General features: G+C 41.1%; 1 protein-coding gene across 16 annotated transcripts in view; it reads left to right on the forward strand.

Annotated features, from left to right (window-relative positions):
* The window catches only part of tle2b (TLE family member 2, transcriptional corepressor b), an 86165-nt gene that overhangs the window by 16793 nt on the left and 45754 nt on the right, over window positions 1-23618 (forward strand). For 11 of the 16 annotated variants that reach the window (XR_009789547.1, XM_061780702.1, XM_061780709.1 and 8 more), the window contains 2 exons: window positions 14262-14306; window positions 14419-14433. Coding sequence is in view for 15 of the 16 variants with exons in the window: in XM_061780702.1 (XP_061636686.1) it covers window positions 14262-14306; window positions 14419-14433 (60 nt within the window). In the remaining variant the exon portion in view is untranslated. The remainder of the gene's footprint in view (window positions 1-14261; window positions 14307-14418; window positions 14434-23618) is intronic. The other 5 variants (XM_061780712.1, XM_061780716.1, XM_061780714.1 and 2 more) reach the window with 1 other exon arrangement.

Consider the following 23618-nt stretch of genomic DNA (forward strand, 5'->3'; position numbering starts at 1 on the left):
TCATTCATACAACAGAATAGCTGAATGTTCAACTAAACAGGCCCAGATTTCACACTGAACAGTAAGAGTAAATGGAGATATCATTATTACAGTATACCATACATACGTTTTGTGCCATTTTTGTTGTTGTTGGTTTGCCTGGAGAATTCTCTGATGTAAAATAGGCGCCTTGGTTTGGGAAACACTCTCTTTGTCAATGTAACCGGTGGATGGGTTGTTCTGCCATGATTAGAAACAGCTGAAGAAGGTGATCAAGGGTTGCCGTGGTAATGGCAGTGGTGAAAGGTGAAAGGCGCTTGCTTTATCTCCTGCGTAACTCTCAAAATGTACTTTTCAATATTCTCAAGTATATTTTCCCATTTCCCCCTGCAGTATTTTTCCCCCCGCTGTTTTTTTCGTAGTCTTTCAGCCTGAGCTCCTCTTTGTCGGTGTCTATGTGCAACTAAAGGCTCACATGTATTGTAAGCCTTTGTCTGTGGTGCAAAATCCACGCAGAGCCGAGCAGAATTTGATGTACGCCGTCTACAAAGCTGCTCGCCTTTCATAAACCTGGGAGGGCAGGCCGGATCAGGACTTTAAGCTGGATAGATGCACAGATGGGAAGGCATGAATTTAAGAATAGAAGGATAAGGAGAGAGAGATATGGTGTGATAGATTTACAAATAGACACCGGGTGAGAAACAAATAATGCGGGCATAAAAGTAACTGCCAGCGAAATCCATCCATCCATATTTGACAGCCTGTGTCCTCATCAGAATCATCTTTATTTGGATGTCAAAAATACACAAGGAATTTGTCTCCAGTTGTTGGAACCGCTCCAGACAGCAGCCATTTGACGGAAAACACTTTTGAGACATAAAAACATAAAAACACGCAGTCACTGAGCAAAGAAAGGTTACCGTAATGTGGTAATGCCGTTCCAAATGGGTGAGAGGTAGCTCACGCTATTCATGATAACCTTCACAAATGCACAATAGAAATACACAGAACCACTAGAAGTTCATGCGCACTGTACGTCGACTTGCCATTTTTATGACTATCCAATGACGAGTATAGCTTGAAGTCAATTAATTGGTAATCGAATGCGATTGGATGAGGGAGTGTCTGAATGTGATTGGATGAACAAGTCGGAGGTTCAGGCCCGTGCAACTGAGGACGGCGGGGTAAGTGTGTGAGCGAGGCGAACGCAACTGAAAAAAATATCATTGCTGTCATCGATTAATCGACGATCATCACCTTGGCCTCGACTACAAAAAAATCTGAAATCGTCAAGTCAACCCTTGATGTGTCACAATTAATGTTAATTCTCCTCTCGCCAGTTATTAATGATGACCACGTTGCACAATAGAAATTAAATGACCAAAATGAAATAATCCATTTAGCCATTCATTTTTTACAGTGCTAGTCTTCATTAGGGTTGTGTGTGGCATGGGAACATTTGCGCACGATATACGCGTCATGTGATAATCACTTGATATAATCCACACTCTGCCTCATCTATACGACACTACTACACGTGACGTACCCGTCTATGCAGGTCAGCATGGCAGACACTTCAGGCTGTTCACCGTTGTGCATTGGACAGCTAACGTGGCGCCATGCTTCTTAGGCAGGGTTCATGAAAGACGGTCAGCGTGAGGAGGATGAGGCAGTGGAGGGACATTGACCGTCAAAGGCAAAGAAAGAGAGAAAAATCGCTCAGAGTGTCAGACTGGAGAAGAAAAACATGAGTTGTGGATCGATGGATAAAAATTGAATAGCAGGGACTGATGAGGGTGGGAGAGAGGTATGGGTGGATGAGGGAGAGAAAAGTGAAAATGAATGAAAAGGAGAAAAGAGATGACCAAAAATGGAGAAAGATAGAGACGGTAATGAGTGTGTGTGCGTGTATGTGTGAGAGTCCAGGCACAGACACGTAAATAATGTGAAGCAACAACGGACTGGCTGTGCCCACGGAGGAGATAACCCAGAAGGCTATATTTAGCTTGTTAGGCCTGTCATCCACACTGAGGCCCATTTCCATCCGGGGTGTGTGTGCATGTGTGTGGTTAGGTTATGGGTTTTTTTTTTCCTGCTCTGCTCACCACCATTACTATTCATCAGTTTTCGGATCTCTAAATACCAGGTCGAGGCGCGACAAGCAGGATGACATCAGGCATTTTTATCGTTGCTGATGTGAACATCAGCCGTTGTGTTTGCACATCACTAACTTTTACTTCTCAAATGGCATGGGTGATGTCTTTATCTTTGATGGGAAATGCTAAATTCTTCTAAGATTTTTTCACTTGTGCATTCTTCATTCTCGTACTGATTTGTAGTCTTGCAAACAGCTCTAAAATAAACTGTCGCCGCAGGGAAAGATAAACTCCTGCGAGGTGTGCATTTTCCTCAATGGCAAATGTCTACAAGTGAGAAAGGCTGTCAAGGTCTTCAAAAAGCAAAAAGCCAAATATGATAAACGACACTGCACTTATGATTTGTGCACTCCACATGTAAATAAGATGTGTTTATTTAGTATATAGTCTGATGTGATGCGACTCCATGAAAGCAAAAATGTGAAATTTAAAAAATAAACCGATGGCTGCTAATGAGCTACTGTGCCAAACATATCCTGCTTTTATGAGGTTATTTTTTGTGTCTGTGTGTGTACCGAACAAAGCTTTTATTTGGAACAAAAGTCTTTGACACGGAACGCAGCAAAGACGGGATAGTGTCACAACTGTGAGCACTTTTCTAAAATATTTGTCACACTGCATCATTGCTTTCAGTGCAACAGGGTGGAAGAAGAGGGAAACTTTAGACCTCTGTGCCCCTTTTCCTGAAATCCCCATTTATACTGTAACTCTTACAGTATGAAAATACCTCCAAAAATAAAAAGTGCCGTGCGAATTTTACTGCAGACATTTTCATCTCCATTGAAGCCACTCACGATCCCGTACGTAATTACGTCATCACGAACTCGTCACTGGTCACTACGTCCTCAAAAATGTCTGAGTCCGTTAATTCTCATTTTCTCGCTGCTATTATAGCTTTGATTATGCTTAAAAGTGAGCGTAGGATAGGCCTGACATGATAATTACTATACTGACTTATTATTCAATAAATAAAAATGGACCCGATAGTTTTTCTGGACTTGAGTGAGCCTACGGAGAGTTGGACGACTTTGTCATTAGCCGCTAGTGGGCTCGTGGAACGCCGGCGGAGCGGTGCTGGAACGGTCTAATAGATTGAATTGCTTTTAATTTTAATATGTGACAAATAAACTGAATGTTTACTAATAGTTTATGTCTCAGCCTGAAATAGATTATACAGTATGTGAGGTTAGACTTGTAGTACTAGTAATCCCCTACTACTTGACCAGGTCAGGTTAAGTAATCTCTGCTTGTGTTGCATGTATTATCGCATTTCTCTCAGCCTCCTCCTCCACGCATCGCTCTTCTGTCAGATACAGAATGAAACGCTGTGTTCAACATTTCAGCAGTTTTTTTCCCTCTCCGGCTTGATCCAAATGGGCATAAAGCAAAGGGATGAAGGAGCTGAGGCAGAGGTGGAATAAAGGTGGAAAAGATGAGAGAGTGGTGACGGAGGTGTATGAGACAATAAAAGGCTTGAGCATGACAGCTGGGAATAAAAAAATAGTGAGGGCACAGGGGCTTTCTTGGCGAGAGCAGAAAAGAGGTGGTGGACGCGCCAGGACGCCTTTCATCTTCTTACCCTTAGCATCTGTGAACTTTTCTCTTGAGAGCTGTGTGTGGAGTCTTTGTCCTAGGGCTGCAGCTATCGAATATTTTTAGAATAGATTTTTCTGCACATTAGCCCATCGATTAATCGAGTAACCAGATAAAAAATTATTTAGCATTATTAAGCAAGAAAATGTGCACGTGTACTATAATTAGGGATGTCCCGATCCAAGTTTTTCACTTCCGATCCGATACCGATATTGCAGCCTTGAGTTTTGACTACCAATATCGGTCCGATCCGATTTCAGCAATTATCATAATTTTTGCATTTAAATATTTTGAAGTATGGAATGTTAGAAAAGGCTTGTTCAAGTGATATTACTCAAACCGAGAACAATAATCAGCAACAGTAGGTGTAAGAAAAACCCATTTATTATTAACCAATGGGTTACATAAAGTAACTGCTGTGGACATCTTGACCTCTGAGGGGCAGTGTGGTGCACACAATCAGATACACGCTTGCAGTAACAAAGAAAGTAGAAGTCACAATCGAATATTGTTTTTATAACTCGCTTTTCACAGAGTTTGACGAATATATGCCAGAGAGTATTGTTATATTGCCTGTTTATGTGGTTATACAGCGTTTGTGTACCGATATTCATTTTGAGAGAGAGAGTGCTGCGAGTTCTAAGCAAATTTTCGTTAGCTCGTCAATGGTGTTTTTCATTTATTGTGTGTTAGCTTTAAGCTAGCGATTTTGGGGAACAAAAACGAAGAAAGAAACTCAGTCTGTGATGTATTTGAACGTTCAATTGGGGAAATTCTTGTTTCATGCCTGTTTATTTTTACAGTAAACTTCAACGGAGGCGGCACGGTGGTCGACTGGTTAGCACATCTGCTTCACAGTTCTGAGGACCGGGGTTCAAATCCCGGCCCCGCCTGTGTGGAGTTTGCATGTTCTTCCCGTGCCTGCGTGGGTTTTCTCCGGGCACTCCGTTTTCCTCCCACATCCCAAAAACATGCGTGGTAGGTTGATTGAAGACTCTAAATTGCCCGTAGGTGTGAATGTGTGCACAAATGGTTGTTTGTTTATATGTGCCCTGCGATTTGCTGGCGACCAGTTCGGGGTGTACCCCGCCTCTCGCTCGAAGGGAGCTGGAGTAGGCGCCAGCATGCCCGCGACCCTTGTGAGGATAAAGCGGCACAGACGATGGATGGATGGATGAACTTCAACAGGAGTGTCAAACGACTTTAAGCAAGCAACAGTTACTCTTACTCCTTGCTACTACATTAGCGCCTTAGCAACCTGTTGTTGTGATTACGTGGGCCCTGCATGCTGTCCGGGCGCTGGTGGATAGAAGTGCTGGAGCGGAGCATGAAATGGACTGCTTTTATAAGAGTGGTAAATTTGAGATTTTACATCCAGTTTGATCCGATCCTTATTTTTTTGCTGACATCGGACCAATCATGACACCCCTAACTGTAATATCTGTGACTTTGAGTGTGTGAGACTGTAAAAGGTGGGGCCTGGCCGGGTGAATGACGTGGGAGTTGGCGAATGAGAGTGTAGAGTTGGCTGTTGTAAGCTCATCTTAGCGCCTGGCTCTTAAAGGGCTAACCTTTAATCGGTCTGCACACTAGTCTTGAGTGCCTGGTGGTCAGTTATAGCTGTAGCAACACATGCATGAATGTGTCTATCCTTGAGCGCTTGTGGAGGCATTACGATATGTTCTAACGAGCAGTGGTTGGCTATGTTAAATTAGCGAACATCAATACCGACCTACTTAGTCTTCTATGCACTCTTTCATCTTAACTTATTTCTACACAAAGTAGTGCGTGATTTTTAGCCCTATTATACACGCTGCTGTGTGCTAAAATGATCTTTGTTTGTTTTGAGACATTGTTTTGTGGACCACAGCAATACAAGGCCAAGGTTTCGTCACTTCACAAATGCATGTTCACCATTGTCTGTCCACCACAGTTGAAAGTAATCTAACACACCTGATTTGATTCCGTTTTTAAAGAGACATTCAGTACTGTCCAAAAGTTGAAGGCCACCATTAACGCAGACCTCCATCAAGGCCTAACTGTGAAGTAAAATGGAAAACAGATGAACAGTGTGGTATTGGTTTTATTTGTATTAATTTTTTTTACCAATTATTGATGACTACAAGGCTACTTTCTGGTACATGGATACTGAGAAATTGACTCAAAGAGCCTGATTTACTAAAGGTCTGCAAAATGAGAGGCAATGAGAAGGACACACATTTTCTGCCTGCATATACATTAAATGCCAGAAAGAAAAATTTGCACGACATATCGCGTATTCAGCAATGCAGTTTCGGAGCTTCTGAATGATCAAAGGAGGACTTGGAGCAAGTCAGCGATGACAAAACTTTCAACTCTGCATTTCCTCCCATCTGGGTCATTTCAGCATGACAACTGTCTGGTGCTGACCTCTTCCAGACCAGTTTTTCAAGTTTTAAATGCAATATTACGCCTGATGGGCACTCGGGACCAGTTAAATCAAATAAAACATGACTTTTATGTCGTTCAGTCAGGCCCAAAGTGTGTAAATAAAATCCTTCATCCAGGTTTTCATCAATTTTTGTTTTGTTTTATGACCCCTACAAATGTTTGAGAAAATCTTTAGTTTTTTGTTTTCGTAACTGTTTGTCCTGCTGTCATTTTTTTTTTTTTTTTTATAAATGGCTGAATGACTTCTGTGAAAAATATCTTTAACACTACAAAGCTAGTAGTTGCTGTTTCTTATTACTAAAGCACTTGTTTAGGGGCTTTAAAATACTCAAAAATTCACCCAGTTTCGCGAACACGAGTATATCGGATGCAACCCTCAACTAGTGCATCGGATTGACACGAAATTTGGCATATGTCCATCATAACGGGACACATGAAAATCACTACAGTAAGTGTGCTCTGAAATGCATAGTACGTTTGCTTTTTTTGGTATGAAGTTGCCAATTTTTGGGTCCTTTCCAAGGGTTGTACCAGAACAAACTCCTCCAACGGTATTCACCTCATTGCTACCAGATTCAAAACCGGTATAGCCGTCAGATGCGTGGCGTTTGTGGCAAAGGTTGTGAGCTTTTATTTTTGGATGTAGGCAGAGCTTTGGCGGCATAGTTGGATGGCGTGCCATCAAACACGAAACTCTCATAACTCTGCACCTCAAGCGCCGATCGTGACCGAATGCGCTGTTTATGAAAAAGGTCCCACACATACCAAACACCACATTGCATAATTTGTCACTGTCAAAAAACATGTATTAGGGGATTTATTGGATGGAATGGATTATTGGATTCTTGCTAGAATACCTCCCCATCATACATTGTAAAAGAAAATTCTTCTGTCAAAAACTATTGACACAAAGTTGCTCTCAAACAAACATACATTTTATAAAACATCTTCGGCGATTGTTTTTTATAACTAAATAGGTTGCCTTTGAGCAAATATCCCCCAAAATAATTCCTCCCCTTTAAACAAAGACAAAAATGTTGTACGATGATGCAAAGGAGACGAGGGAGGGTATTGTAAAAATGCTTCCTAACAGTTGGGATGAGAATTGTGGGGAAGGATTGCTGTTGCCTTCCAAGACTGGGACTCTGGGTTCTCAGGATTTAAGAGGGCCAGATGCAGGGGAGGGATTGATTTTTAAGAGCCTTAAAGCAGTCTCAAAACAAGGCGGGGGAAAAAGGATTTAAAAAAAAAAAAAAACAAAAAACAAATGGACTCAGATCTCCCTTAAAATTCACGCTTACCTCCGTGTAGTGGTTGTCTTGAGGCTGGCTCTGATGAAACTGTCTGCAAGAGGTGCTGATGGAGTCCTCACTCGGAGCTTGCTAACCTGACCACTGGTGTGGTTTAGAAAAACCCTCTAATAAATGATTTAACATGCTGTCAGTAACTGTGTGGGTGTATGGGTGTGTGGGTGAATGGGCGGGATGATGAGTGAAACGGTCTCACCCAAGAGACACCAAAGAACAATGCCTTTGTGAAGGCTTTTTACAAACATGCTTGCCCACACACAAACACACATATGGTTGAAGTCGCATTCCCACGTGTGTAAACAGCACTCCCACACATTGTTTTATGAATCCAGACGTGTTTAAAGCCACAAGCACGAGAGGTTTGTGGTATACACACATCAACGTCCCCTTTAGATTAACCACCTTAACGCTTTAAACTCCTTTTAAAGTGCTGGCTTTCCCTGCTGAATGGAGGAAAGTGAGTGATTTAAAAAAAAAAAAAAAAAAAAAAAAAAGTTTTCTCAATGCCCTGAGGGTGTTTAACTGCTGGATGGGGACAAATGAGCAAAAGTTCGCTTGAGATAACAACAGTAAGATAAATTATATAAACATTGGTAATAATCAGAAAAACAATACAGTTCGGTTAAAGAAGACTGAAGGTCTAATGAACTGACCAAAGGGTTGAGCTTCCACAACCTTATTGTCTTCAGAGGCGCAATAAGGGGAGAAAAGTGATGATAATACTAAGGTTCCATGACTGATAGGGGCCCTCGAAAAATCTATTTTAAATTCACAATATTATTGATTTTTATTTTATTTAATTTTATTTTTTTCCGCACGGGCTCTCCTAATTTGAATCTTTGTATACTCTATTTATATGGCTTGGCAGTCATGCTGTCTCTTGCTCGCTCAAAACCCGGAAATCTATTTTTAGCGTGAGTGACAGCTAATGTGCGTTTTGATTGATGATTGTAATCTGCGACGTTGCGAAGGCGCGCATCGGCGATTCAAATTTTGAATCACGGCAAAACCAGTGGCCTATCAGTAGCCCACCGGTTTTCGGTCGCCAAACCCCGCACACTGCGCGACACTGCACTCTGGTTCGGCCGCGTCGCACGGTGTGCGGCAGCCTTAAGAGGTTGCCACAGTAGCTGTTTGGACCTGGAAAAGTATGCTGCAAACTCTTCATGTGTAGTGGTGCCTTAAGATACGAGTTGAATGCATTCTGTGTTAGTCAAAACACATGTATCTCAAATCATCGTTCCCTACTGAATTAAAAAGGAATGCCATTAATCCATTCCAGCCTCCCAAAAAACCCAACAAAAATGGTCGTAATGTCTTTTTAATAGGAAAAATAGCTCTCAATAATGTTATACAAAAAGTATTCTGTGATGTGGATGGCATTTTGAGCTTTTGTTGCAACACTGATAATCAGGAGGAACGAACACACACACAGGCACGCCTTTTTGTGTGATCTGTGGGTGGCCAGTGTTTGTCGTTCCTGCTTAACGATGTCAGCCGTTTGGTTTATTGACCGTCTGTTACACACACATACATAGTAGTGCTCTTCTGCAGTGCAGAGTGCAGCGACTCACCACAGGGATTATATAATGGGACGTGCTGGGGGATGGTGGTGGCAGTTAAGCGAGGATAAACCTTTTAAAAAAGACAAAGAAATATAGTGTGGCACTGTGATTTCAGCTTCAGTATAATTAGTATTACAGAACCCCCTCCTACCCACTTACTGGCGCACTAACACAGCACTGCTAGGTGCTTTTTGGAAATTAGTGACTTCAATACATGGTCATGTTTGGTTCTTTACAATAAATACTGGATTCAGTTAATTTACCATCACTTGCAATTTCAATGAAAATGTAATTCAGGGTATTGAGTACCTTTAACCATCCAAACACTTTGCAATTCATGACCGTGTACTCAGATGCTCATGGTAATTAGCAAATGTATGAATTTACTCTTATACCCTTTCAGTAAATATTTCAGGATAAAACTATTTGTTACTTAAGTTTGCCTTGAATTAATTTTCACGAGCACATCACAGTAACTTCCCTGCCACTGGCTGTGGAATGCACTGCCATGAATACAATTTTTAATTAAACAGTCTCAAGGGAACAGAAGTGAGCTGAACATCCTTCTTTTTCAGTCCCTGGGCTCTCATGTGCACGTCTGTCAAGGCTTCTTGAATGTTGCAGCCAGAATTCAAACACTGCAGCATTAGCATTGCCCTTATACCAACACCACTGTACATTCCTTAGCATATTGTTGCACGCTGGTTGTACACAGTAGGAAGTGGAGGGTTCTTCCTCAAGATGCCGAGTTCAAATGCAGGAGACTTTCTCTGCCCGCTTGAAAATGCATTTGAAGGCTGTAAAATACATGCCAAAGCTAGGTATTTGGCATATGGAGAAATATACAGTATGAATTTCAGTCAATCACATGGCACATATAGACAAACAAGCAGTCACACTCACATTCCCACCTATTGACAATTTAGAGTCATCAGTGAACCTGACATGCATATGTTTTTGGGAATTTGGGAGGAAGCCAGACTACCTGACTCACCCCAGACCCATGGATCTGGTTCATCATTGCCCCTACTTCTCCTGATATAAGTGGACTATAACAGCAAAATGTGAAAATATGTGTTAATCTGCACCTTTATACAGATAAGCACCAAGATTATTACTTAATTGGTACATCCTTGGCCCATGTGCCACCTTGTGGAAATGGGCTAGTTTGTCATTTTTGCGTAATCCTGCTAACCAACCAAACCAACTAACCCACCAACCAAACAACCCACCCACCCAACCGGACCAATCAGCCAACCAAACAACCAACCCACCCATCAGCCCAGCAACCAATCGATAATGAAATAGATTATTGCACGGTCAATGCTTGGCCGCAGTGCTCGAGAGAATGTACCAAAATGTTTGTTTTTAGTCACCTAAAATGCATCTTGCTTGAGGGTAACGCATGCTAAAAATATGTATTTTGCTACTCTCAAAAGTACCCTACTTCGACTGAGCTTGACCCTGGTTTTTTTTGTTTTTTTAAAATGGAAGCATGCCTGAGTGAGAGTTGAGTGCTGCGTAATAACAGCAGTGAAGAGGCCGACGGAGTAGATTGAGAGAGAATTAATAAGCATAGACAGACAGGAATTGAGTTAAAGGGAGAGGTGGCGGTAACGATGGCGAGGTGAAAGAGAGGCTGATGAAAGATGGTGAGCGAGACCGTACAAAGCGAGACGTCACATGCCTTTTATGTTGACGCGACTAGGGGAGAGCTTTAATAGCTTTGAGTTGTCAGGTGTGATGTGCGAGGTGTGTGTTACCATACGTGAAAGAGATTCCGAGATGGTTTGCATGGGTTTGTGTGTGTTTGTGTGTGTGTGTGAGAGAGAGAGAGAGCGAGAGCACCGGTAAGTACGCAACAACGCTCGACAAGGATAAGAGGGAACACATTCAAAGCTAGAGAAAGAAATGGAAGATTGACTGAGAGGACAAAAAATGCCGGGACTAAAAGACCAAGAGCTGTATACGGAAAAGGAGAGCGATTATATAAAAAAGAAATGAAAGGATAGTTGGCAAGAGGGACAACGCAGGGCAATGGAGATTGGGGGGGGGGAAGAAGAGCAGCACAAATCTCAACTAGCTCATGTTTAGACCGGATTTAGTTGTGTTTGACAGCCACTTTCGCCCATTATCTTCCACATTTGCAACCATATAGGACAAATAAATGTTGGACAAAGTGTAACTACGAATGGGTTCTAGCTCCCCTCATGCTTAACTGGCACACGGGAAAGTAAAATATAATAAGTCTACACACCCCTGTACACCTCATGTAAAGTTAAGATGTTCTAGTAGGCTTTTGTTGACATTTTGTTTGCTTCCTACCAGAAGGCTAAAGGTTTTTTGCTAACACTCACTGCTATTTTGAATTGTGCATAATCATCATCTCTATATTAGTGTATAAAAAATACTTAACTCTGTTTAAAATTTCATATGTAGCTCGGGATAAAAGCAAAGAGTAATGGCAAGTCTAACTGCCACAGATGTACTGTAGATAGACAAAAGTTGGTGTTGATGTGGTCAATGAATGAGGCCCTGGAAATGACCCTAAAATGGCCACTTAAAACCAAAATGGCCTTTTGAGCGTGCGTTCGTGACACTTTTTTGTCGACATGATCTGACATGCCTCACCAAATTCATGTTACTAAGCGAAACTGGCTTCAGTGTCACTGGCAAGACTGAATTTTTCAGGTACAACTGTATTATGTATTATACTACTTTTCACATTTTCAGCGTGACACTTTCCGGCTGATCATTTATTATTTCTCGAGGGTTATGCAAATGAAACGGACTAAAAACCTTTTACTGCTTGACGAGAATGGAGGCCTATAGATTGGCGTGAAGAGAAAAGACCTGACTTGAGTAGCAGGATGGGAATAAAGAGGAGAGGGTGGCTGAGGCGAGGAAGAAATGGAGAGAGTCATGTGTCGCGCTCATCAGTCAGACATTGTTCATCCAGCAGCGGAGGGAGGCCTGACTTTGTCACTGTGAACGATCCATGCTGGCTGCGTGCCGTCATCTCTCTATCGGCCCCATCACGGCACATTATGTTCACATCCACACAGGCGAGGGAAGCATACATTTAGTGAGCGAGAACATGCACGAGAGATGGGGGCGGGCGGTATTTAGTCAAACACACACAAACCCCATTATGTTTACTGGTATTGACACGTGCACAGTCCGCAGGAGCACTGTAGACCCATTTTCTGTTGCAATCACCGTGCAACACTGTAATGATCGTTAGCAGGCGCTTCCAGACTCATGACAATTTTGTCGAAAATCATATGAAAAGGTTGAACTGCAAATGGCAGTGGCAATATTTTCTATATTACTGTAGTAAAAACTGGGAAACACCAGTAGTCTTATTTATGTACTGTATATAGTGTTGTATACTATAGTGTATATTGTATATAGTGAACGCTGATTCGCGAGTAAGTGACCAATTGAATTCAATCAATACAATTTGACTATCACTATTGTTGCTGTCATATTGTGTTGCATTTTTTTGTTTTGTTTGCACGTTATTTTTTAAATTCCACATAATAAAAACACCATTCAAGCCACACGTTTTTCCTCATGTTTTTGAGATTGTAGGCTGAACGCTGCAGCTAGCTACTAGTGTGGACTGAATGGGTGGCAGCAATGGGGAAATGAAATGTCAGGATTTTCAGGGTAATAGCCCATCAGCAACGTACAATATTAAAAGGAAAAAAAAAAAAGAACTATGATCTACTAGATTTTTGGACTGGTGAATTTAATTTAAAATTTTGGATTATGAACCGAGAGTGCATTTTTTGAATTTTGAACAGAGCTTTGAACTAGTTCGTGTAGAAAATGAACTTTCCCAACAATGATTCTGTATTATTTCACATCGCAATATATATCGCAAGTTTAAAAAAAAATCGCAATGTAATTTTTTCCCCCAATATTGTGCATAATACGAAGTAGACTATACAAGTAGTTTAAAAAAATTACATGTATCACAATCTTTGATCCCAAAACACTTTAATATACTGTAATTTCAAACTCATATTACATTACTTGTTTGTTAGTTAACAATTTTTTAATAGCCACTCAGCTGAGCAAAAACATAAAATGCAGCAATGACCCTTAGTGATGTTTTCCGCTAACAACCCAGGCTAATCTCAGCTCCTCCGCAACATACAAAGATCTTACGACAGTCTAGATCATCATAAAATGGTGCCTTGAGATATGAATTTAATTAATTTCACGACCATGCTCGTAACTCAAAACACTCATATCTCAAATCATCGTTTCCCATTGGAATGAATTAAAATGCGTTCAATCCGTTCCACCCTCCCACCAAAAAAACAACAAAATGTTTGTCATGTGTTTTTAACAAGGGAAACATCACTCAAGAATATTGTACTGTATAAAACAATGAAGTAATATCATATTTAAATTAAATGTTAATAATTAAACAGATTGTGCGTCATGATTAACGCACTTGGCATCTTAGCCAAGAGCGCAAAAGACACGAAAAGCTGAGTTCCAAAAGAGTTGAAACCATTCATGGCTGAGGGTGTGCCTCTAACTTAGTGGATAAATACTTTGGTTTCCACACCAACACTCAGGCTCGCGCCGTCCTATCTCACCTTTGTGCATGAACCGATGACGTCTGCTCGGATGAGAGGTGAAACCAGGACAGTCCACAATTCAACGCTCTGAGACGTGTTCTGTTGCTGATACACTTACTAAACACCTAATGACTACAAACATAATTTTTTTTTTACATAAAAATAACTTATGGGCCATCAACAACATATTGCTTCTTCACCTAAAGACAAATACTTTGTCTGATAACATTTGAGCTGCCTGCTCTGATCAATTTCCATCACAGGGAACACAAACATGGTGTGCTAAACAGGCTATTTTGTTACACAAAACATTATACAGTATTTTACTGAAATTAGTCAAATAGTTAAGTTAGTGTTTGTTATTATTGTCGTGGTTCAACTCATGGGTCAGATGCAGAGATTATTTTTCATGAACAATTTTATTTGGAACGTGTTCTTACGACTATTGCTTTTCATACAAAATGCCGTTAGAGTCAAATGACATCAATCTTATTTTTTAATCATTATTTTTACATTATATTTGTAAAAGGTCTGACGGAGACAAATTCCTTGTGTGTTTTTGGACATACTTGGCAAATATAGATGATTCTGATTCTGACTAAGCTGTGTCATTTGTGTTTGTCTCCACAGTACTATGAAATGTCCTACGGACTCAACATTGAGATGCACAAACAGGTAAGAGAGACTGCAGAGTTTAGTTTTTTTTTGTTTTTTTTTTAAAACAATGTTGGGTTGCTGCAGGAACATTGGTATGTGTGTGCATCTGTGTCTATGTGTCTATTTACAGTGTCGGCGGGAGGAGGTAATTGTTTTTATTTTAAACAAACAACAAATGCCACTTTGTCATTTTGCGTGGGTGGGTGTTTATTTTAGTGATTTTTTTATTTTTTTTCCCATCCCTTTTAATTCCCCTCAATGACTGGTACGCCTCCATATATTTAAACGAGGTCTGCAAATTAGCACTTTTTTCTTTTTCTTTTTTTTTTCTTTTTTTTTTACCAAATACAGTCACATATAATTAGTTAGTTTTAACATAAATTAACAAGAAGTCACCTTAAAAAACATGAATACAATTTAGTAACTGTAGTGATTACTGCAGTGGGTTCAGTAGTCGGAGAATCGCAACAGCGTAATGCTCAATAATGTTCCAGTATGCTCGACATTGGCATAACAGCTCATTGTTTGTAACATTCTTATGCAGTCAAAGAAGAGCTCCCGCACTCCGCTATCACCTCGTAATCACCCATGTCATTTGTCAGTTAAGGGAATTATAGCGCAGCGACATCTAAACAGTGGCTTTCCATCTGAATATTTACAGCAGGGTGCAATAATGTTCGCTTGAATGCAACAGTTTGTGCATCACTATCAGAACTTTCAAGGCAGCGTTTTTGTGCACTATCTCGCACGTACTTAGTGAATAAAGTACATGAACTGAAAATGTCTTCAGATATTGTGATGTAAGATTGAGCCCATGTGGCCCACACCAAGTGGTCAGAATTAGTGACATCTTCAATTTGTTCGGAGAGGCCTTAAAAAAGCAGCAGATACCCACATAAATGGTTAATTTTTGTCTCTTAAACAAGCAATTTGAGATCTGGTAGGACACCCTATTTAGTTCCACTATGTAAGCAGCTTGTAACAGTGAAAAGAAATGCCTTGATGCCCACCTGTTTGCAGATATGCACAACAATCGATGTATGTTTCGGGAATGTAGGCTCCCTGTCCAATCCCGCATCCGATATGAAATACTGATAGGCACCTTCAATATCCTGAGTTAGGAAGCATAGTTCGTGAACCCAAGCAATATTTCTCTGAACAACGCGTTTGTAAAAAAAAAAAAAAAAAAAAAAAAAAAAAAATTGTCAGTGAACTGGGATTCCACTAAGAGGTTCCACCTTTTTTGCTCAATTGTTTTCCCTTCACTGGAGCTGTGGAAAGCCTTAAGCGCACTCTTAACTCAAGTCATTGCTCGCAAGTCAAGGCAAAAAAAAAAAATCATCTGAACGAAGGCTCGCATCTCGAAAAAGTCGTAAGCATGGGCACTCGTCTGTTGACCTACCGCTGTATTTCAAAAACCCGGTTTTCAGTTACACCTGAAACGCATTTGGTGTGTGTGCATGGACAAAAGGCTTTAAAAATAAAAAAATAAAATAAATAAAATCCCATTACTGATTTCTGTTTGACTCTCACGTTTGAAGCTCTTCATGTTGCGCTGTATTCCCACAAAAACCAAGTTCCGCTCGAGTCTGCAGCCAAAGACGTGGGCCGTGTTTGAAAACAGGAAGGCAATTAATTACTTTTTATGATGGATTCGTTGCACTATAGTAAAGCAAGACACATGCACAATTACAGTGACAGATGGATGGGTCGCATCGATTCCAAAAGCCGACGCCAGACACGAGTATTGACAGAGTGAGACTCTCAAATGGTGAGAAGGGAGAAGAAAAGCAACAAGGTCATCATTTTGGATTGTAATAGCACATTTTAAGAAAACCAGACACTTGTGGGTTTGAAACAGTCACATACTATATTGAGTTCCTCTTGTTGCCAAGTAGAGTAAGTTAGGACAATTACTGAATTGAAAATAAACCTCAGAAAACCACTGCAGCTGAAAGAAAACAGTATGTGTGGTCACTTTTTAGAAGAAAATTACTCCAACAAAATAAATCACTGGGAAATAGGGACTATGCACTCCCACAAGCTTACTGTCACATGCACACCAACCTTGATTTGGAATACAGTATGAAAAGAGCGGAAAGGGCAGGCAAAAATACAGACGGCTCGTAATTAATTAATTAATTAAGGTTTGGTTAGTGGTCCTAATGACCACGCTGAAAAGAGAAAAACAATCAACTGTAAAGACTCGAGTTGGAATATGATGATTACAAATGTTTTCTAGAGAAACATTTGGACTTTTACAAGAATAAAGCCAGCATGAACCTAAATGCTGCAGTCTGAGACAAGCAGCAGTTTATGATTCTTGAACTTATTCTTGAAAAAATATGATTTAACTCATTTACGGATTTTAATCTTGTAAGATTAAGAGTTTTTTTTCTTAAACCATTACAATTTTATTCTAGTAAAATCACGTCTTTATCCTTGCAAAATGACTCCTGTTTCTTGTAAAAAGAAAACTTCATTCTTATAAGATTACGATTGATTTTTTTAAAAAAATTTCTTGAAAAATATTTGATTCTTGTAAGGTTATACTTTTTCGTGAAAAAAAAAAAATTTTAGCCTTGTGAAAAAAAGCCTCTATTCTTTATTCTCGAGATTATGACTTCCTTGACAATATATCTCTTTATTGTGGGGGGTATTAGGACTTTGTCTTGTAACATTACAACTTTATTCTTGTTGCGGCATGGCCCTTCATAGATTACAACTCTTATTTTTTTTCCTCAAATTTGAATCCTTCATTTTCCATCCGTTCACTCAGTTTGCAACAGAGTTCCTTTCCTACAGAGGGGACGTAACCCGAATTTGTTGGAACGCGCCGTAGTCTCACTAACCTACGCTAACGCACTAGCAAAGTCATAATCACAATGTGATGAAAAACACCTCTCGTCTATACATATAACACAAATGTAAAACAGTAAGTGCGGCGGTAACTGAGCATGCCGACGTATTGTTACGCCGCTGCGCAGTGCGCATTTAATACCCTGGAAACGATGCATGTCTGCGCCGTTCTAAACTGAGATCCCGCTGTATTTTGTTCCATGTTCACTTCCTGGAAGTCTCAGATGGGGAAAAAAAAAAAAAAGCACATTTTGAAGCGACAGCGTGCATCCGGAAAAAGAAAGAGGATACTGAAGAAATGTGTTAGGGATAGCGATACATTGACGGGATGAAAGGGAAGTGCGTAAACAGGAAGGATGGAGATTAAGAGGCGATTGATAAAGACCTCTGAGAAGAGATCAAATGAGATGAAGCTAGAAAAGAAAGCAGTGGAGGGCGGAGAAACGGCGATGGGGGGGGGGCAGAAAGAGAGACATCAAGAAGCTGCACTGAGAAATAATGAATCATGAATAGATTTCACAGTATCTGCTCTTATTTCCTCTCCTCCTCCTCCTCCCTTTCTCCCGCTTCCTCTTAACATCCTGTTATCGCTCTCTCTCGCCCTCGTGCACTCATCATCATCATCATCAGCAGCAGCAGCAGCAGCGGCGTGGCCATCGCATGTTCCAGCATTAATTGTGCTGTAACATCCCTCAGTGCTCTCGCTTCTTCATCTTCTCTTCTCTTCTCTTTTCTTTCGCCGTTGATTTTTAACTACGAGAAGGCACCAGATACATAAAATGCTGCATTTTCTTGCCTCACATATACTGTATTACTGTATACAAATGATACTATAGATTCCTTCTACTCTGGTGCTGCTTTTGCATGCAGTGATGTGACTCTTTGGGCAAGTCATTGCGTTTTCCCCTGCCTTCTATGCGATCTGATTTTTCCAAATTCAAACATTATAGTGTACTATGGCTCGGAGAGTTCTTAGAAATTCCAGGCTGTGCGTGTTGTTACGCCCTGAGGAGCGTGGTGAATGCATTCATGCCACAAATGAGGTAGAAGGCTTTGCCGGACTTGTGTCCAGTCCGGAGTGTTCGTAGCCTGCCGCAGTGCAGACTGGAAAAAGAAAGAATAAGTGTTAAGAGAGGGAACTAGATGCATTATTTCCTTCCTGTCATCGGAAGCAGACTTCAAAGGGGCCCGGGCCGTGCCGAGCAACAACCACACAGACGAGGATGGAACTCAGTAGGATGTAGACCTCCACTGAGGCAGAACAATCCTAAACATGCCAGATTTCTAAATAATAATAATAATAATAATAAAAAAAAAAGAGCTGACAGGTGATGCTGTTCCCCTCCAGTCCTACAGGTGGCACTGATGAATTCTGCAGCGTGGGTGCTTTTCTCCATCACCGATGGATGGAGTTGGCTCATTGGCCCCATCGCAAGCAGACTCTATCAAGGAAAAAGGAACAAAAATTCTCAATATTCACCTTTACAGCTACAATTTACATGTGAAACTATGTGAAAAAATTGGCTCTTTGGAGTTTTGTGAAGAACCGTTCAAATACAGCTCGGTGCCTTAGTGTAAGAAATGTCTGTCTATTTATTTATTTGTAACGGTAAGCGCAGGTTTTTTTTCTTGAAAATGACCCGATCCTGACTTTAGTCTATTCCGTAGCTTTACAAAAATACCCAACAGATGTTAAAGCTGTGACTTGTCGTAGTCTACTAGAATTGTTGTTATCAGTGTGTGCACGTATTACATTTATTGTATTATTATGACATTACAATACAATCCCAGCCAATACAAATCACTTAGGACCAACTTTGTTACTCATTGAACTCAATTCCACCGTGGCATATGAATAGTACATACTATTCATTCATTATGACATTGACAAATGAATCCGATGTAACGTCGATAATTCCTGCATAACAAATGAAATGAAGATCAACTGCCTCTCCTTGGGTTTTTCAAAGACATTGTTAACATTTCTCTTTCATTTTATATAATTTGGTTGTAATTTATCCTCAAAAGCCATTCCTTTTTTATTATTTTTTTAATTTGAATGGACGAGACAGAAATGTTCTCCGTCTGCCCTTGTAAAACCTCCGCAAAAGCCCGCAGGACAATTTAACAGGTGGGAACGTGGTTCACATTACTATTAGGTTGTGTCACTTTTGCTCTCTGTCTGGAAAAATAACTTCTTACCTGCTCGCTAATTTTAACCCCTTAATGACCTCACCTCAAGATAACAAATTTGCTGTTGGGTTACATACAGTGACGAAAGATGGCCATAATAATCCAAGAAATACGGTACTGATAATCAGCCTGATTTTGAGCTCAATTTGAAAGTCAGCAAAGACCTGATTATTCGTAGCAATTGTCCTGTTGTGTGAGGTTTGTTCAGAGTGGTCGGTCAGGGCCGACAATCGTAGTCAAGTATATAAAATGAGGGAGGCTTCGGAATTGTGACAATTCAAGGCCGTTCTCTCTGGTCTCAAGCGCTGCGGGCGTGTCTGCTGAATGAGCTGAAACCCCGCCCATCTCAACTGTCAACTGTCAATCAAATACCACCACTACGACCTGGAAAAATGGATGCTAATTCATCTAGTATCTTTCTCATGCATACACATAACGACATGTGGTCATCTACAAAATTAGCAACTGTGGTCTAACCCGCGTCTGGTGCACAGTTGCGCGTTGCCGGATTTACGTCATTTGCGAAAGTAGGGCCCTAAAGCGCCGACATTCAGTACTAAATAGTTCTCAGTCTTTGGACATTTTCGGCAATCATCTTCAAACATGCTACAATGCATTTAGAAATCTCGGAATTCTCTTTACAAGGTCTAATATTTATGATCGCAAATCAATCTGAGTGTCGACACCAGTAAACAACAATGTCGTTTAAAACGGAACAATATCACAATAGTTTTGAAATGGACGTCATTGGGTTTTGCAAGAGCTCATAATGTTGTGATTGGTCCATGTGTAGACACCACACACAGAGTACATAGAGTACCAGTCCAAAGAACCGGATGTTGTGGGAAGTTGTGCTGGACAGCCGGGATGCTCGGCAGCCAGGCGCTTTCCTCTATGGACTCCCAAGGACACGCAAAGCAGCTGGCTGTCCATCCTTCCTGCTCTCCGCTTTCATTTCACCACCAGACACCACCATCACTGTGTGTCTTTGTGTCTCCACAGTCACTCAGCCGTGGCGGCTTTTTGTCCACTTTTTTTTTTTTTTTTTCCACGATAAAGTAAATGCTGCGTAGCTGTGTGTGTGTGTGTGTGTGTGTTGTACAGAATTTGGCTGGAGCTGTGACCTGAATCCTCATCTCATTCGGAAGGGAGGAGAGCTAGAGAGAGTGAGGAGGAGGAAGGATAAGGAGGAGGGAGCGAGAGATGCCGTCAATTTCATCACAAGACGTCTCTTCATAATAGGATTGGACTTCTCTCTCTCTCTCTCCACATTTTTTCCTCCTCGGTCTCACTCCCTCTCACTCCCTGTGTCACTCCAACCACCCAGCCACTTGATAATCCCTCATTTATTGTATTTTTTATTTTCCCGCTTGTGTTTAAAGGGCAAGATTAGCACGGGCTTGCGTATGTGGGTCATCTCAGCTCCAGAGCGGTCAGATGACCGCGTGTATTTATGTCGTTTATTTGCACTCTCTCTGATCACTGGTGTGTGATGACTGTCTTTGGACATGTTGCAGTGTCTGTGTGCTTTAGTTGTGTGCAGCTTTGAAATCTCGCTCTCTGTCTGTATCGTGTGTGTGTGCGTGTTGCTGCTCGCTCACACACACATGCGTGTAAAAGAGCTCATTTGTGAATTATGATGCCTAGAGAGACGGAGTGGGATGGAACCCTTTAGAGGTGAGACAAATTAACGTGGTGGGAAAAAGCAACGCGAGAAAGAAAAAGGGAAAGGGAAAAATGTGATGGGAGAGAAATTAAGTGAAGAGACAGCGGAATTCCAGTCGAGCTAACCTTTTAACGGAATGGCTTTGTCACGCTGTGAGAGGAGATTTTTTTGTGTGAGCATCTGTGTGTGTGTTACAGAGAGCAGAGATACGTCTGTATTATACTTTTGATTTCTGGAATTGAATCAGTAATTCTTCTATAAACCCAATTAGCTCATTGTCAGAGATTAAACTACTATAATTAAGGAACATTTAAATTAAACACTATCTGGTCAACCTGTGATTTTTTTTTTTTTTTGCATGTTCCCCCAAAATTTAGGAAATAATGGAAATAGAAAAAAATAACATATATTAAAATTGCAAGCAATGTTGAGTCTGCTCCTTTTGGAATAAGTGTCACAAATATGGCACAAAACATAATATAGGCTACTAGAATGAAACAAGTAATTATTCATCCCGCAATGCGGAAATTCCAAATTTACACAGCAAAATGGATAGTTTGAGAAAAAAAATATTGTACATATTTCTAACATCAGGCAATGAGAGCAGTGTGTGGTAAATGGACAGTAATAAATACTATATATCCAGATTTGAATGCACATGAATACAGAGGTACTGTATAGTGGTTGAACAGACTAGTCAACTTCACCACTCCACAAAGACGCTTAGATCTTGAAGTGGACTCTGCGCCAATCACGTGTTTTGGCATTAACAACACTGATGCCTCGCAGAAAGCAACAGGTGACGAGGGTAGTGAGTACGCGCGGCAAGCTAGCGGCAGTGCTTCAAGCGTGGAGAAACATTGCAAAATATGCACGTCGATCCTTAAGTATAACAAAAGCACAAGTGCCGTGTACACTCATCCGAAAAGGCAGCAGCTAACGCAAGCTGATGAACAGCCTGAATCCTCCCGTTCGCCGTCAATCATCAAACACCCGTGAAAAGACACGAGGATGAGCGGGGGTCGATCAACAACCTCTTTATTGTGAATAATTAACGCTTAATGTCAGCCGTAACCAAGACAAAAACTCCACTCGTCCCCACACGCCGACACACTCATCCAATCACAAATTACGCTCAGGCACCTGCACAGCTTCACAGACAGTTGGAACTTATAGTACTCTGGTCAACAATCCATGCAACACAATACATTATTGCAAAGCATTTCCTCCTCCTGTGATTTTTTTTTTACAGTACTGTAGTGAGTAGCGACCCTGCAGTTGTATTATGTGAAATGTTGTTCGAGTTCTAGAAGTTCCAAATGTCTGCGAGGTTGTGATTGGATGAGCGAGTCGGAGGGTGGGGAGAGTGCGCTTGCATTTGGAGGCAAAGGCAAACATTTGTGCGGAGAGCTCGTCGACAACTGAAAAAGTATCAATGAAGTCCTCGGTTAGTCGATGTCGACGCCGCGTTGTCTTTGATTGCATTGCGGGGGGGGGGGGGGACGTATGCAGTCTGTCTGTGTAAGCTGGTGAGCTGGCACCGTGCGGCTATGACTAATAGCTGGAGTTATAATACAGCCAGAAAGAGAGCGAGCAAGAGAGAGGAAGAAGGAGGCTTGTTAGACTGCAACCGCCACTGGAGCGCCGCAGAATTTGGGTCTCGCACTCACATGCCCTAGAAACATTCCCTGTGTGTACAACGTGTGTGTATTTTTAGCGGCGTCGTCAGCTGTGGCCGTTATGTGTGCGCTCTATGTGGGATTGTCATCGTTTTTATTGGGACACCTGATAACACCACCATGATGTAATTAATGTACTGCATTCTGGATGAAATCTTGGGCTAATGTAACATCCAATAAAGTGTTTCTTTTTTTAATAGTCAGTATTTAGCATGCGGCCCTCTTAGAATTGCTTCCTTCTTATTATTTTTATTAGGTCATTTTGAGGGTCCTTCTCATACTCACATTTTGCAGGTGAGTTCATCCTGGTGAAAATGTTCATAATTTCTTTACAAATGAGCTTGTACCACCCCCGGAATAAATTTTAAAAATTCAGTCCCCGAAGGCAGTTTCACTCAGCATTATGAAATTTGTTCAGCATGTCTGTCATGAGCTGACCTACAAAAAGACTCAAAACCCCTCAAACTCCCATACCTGAAAAGACACAGGACGTCTGATATTTTGGTTCATACTATAGCACGTCAGCTCGTGGACTTGACTCGAACAAGGATTCACATTCACAGCTATGGACAATTTAAAATCTTCAATGACCCCAACATGTTTTTGAAAGGTGGAAGGAAGGATGTCGCCAGAGAAAACCCACGCAAGCAGGGAGGCCGGAAGTGAGATCCGAACCCAGAATAGCAAGAAATGGTAACCACTAGGTCACTCTGCTGTCCGCCATTTTAGTCATGTTGGTTATTTGGAGTTATGCTTCAAAAGCGAACTACCTACCGTAATAGAGATGTTGTCCACTTGCTACCAAATTTAAACCACGTAAAGTCGACAGATGGGTGACAATAAATTGCGAAGAATTTTAACGGGGCTGTCCTGATCACATTTTTTTTGTCCCTGTGTCCGAATCACCTCATTTTAAGTCCCCATCCAATATCT

The sequence above is a fragment of the Phyllopteryx taeniolatus genome, chromosome 7, assembly GCF_024500385.1.
Source record: "Phyllopteryx taeniolatus isolate TA_2022b chromosome 7, UOR_Ptae_1.2, whole genome shotgun sequence".
Lineage (NCBI taxonomy): Eukaryota > Metazoa > Chordata > Actinopteri > Syngnathiformes > Syngnathidae > Phyllopteryx > Phyllopteryx taeniolatus.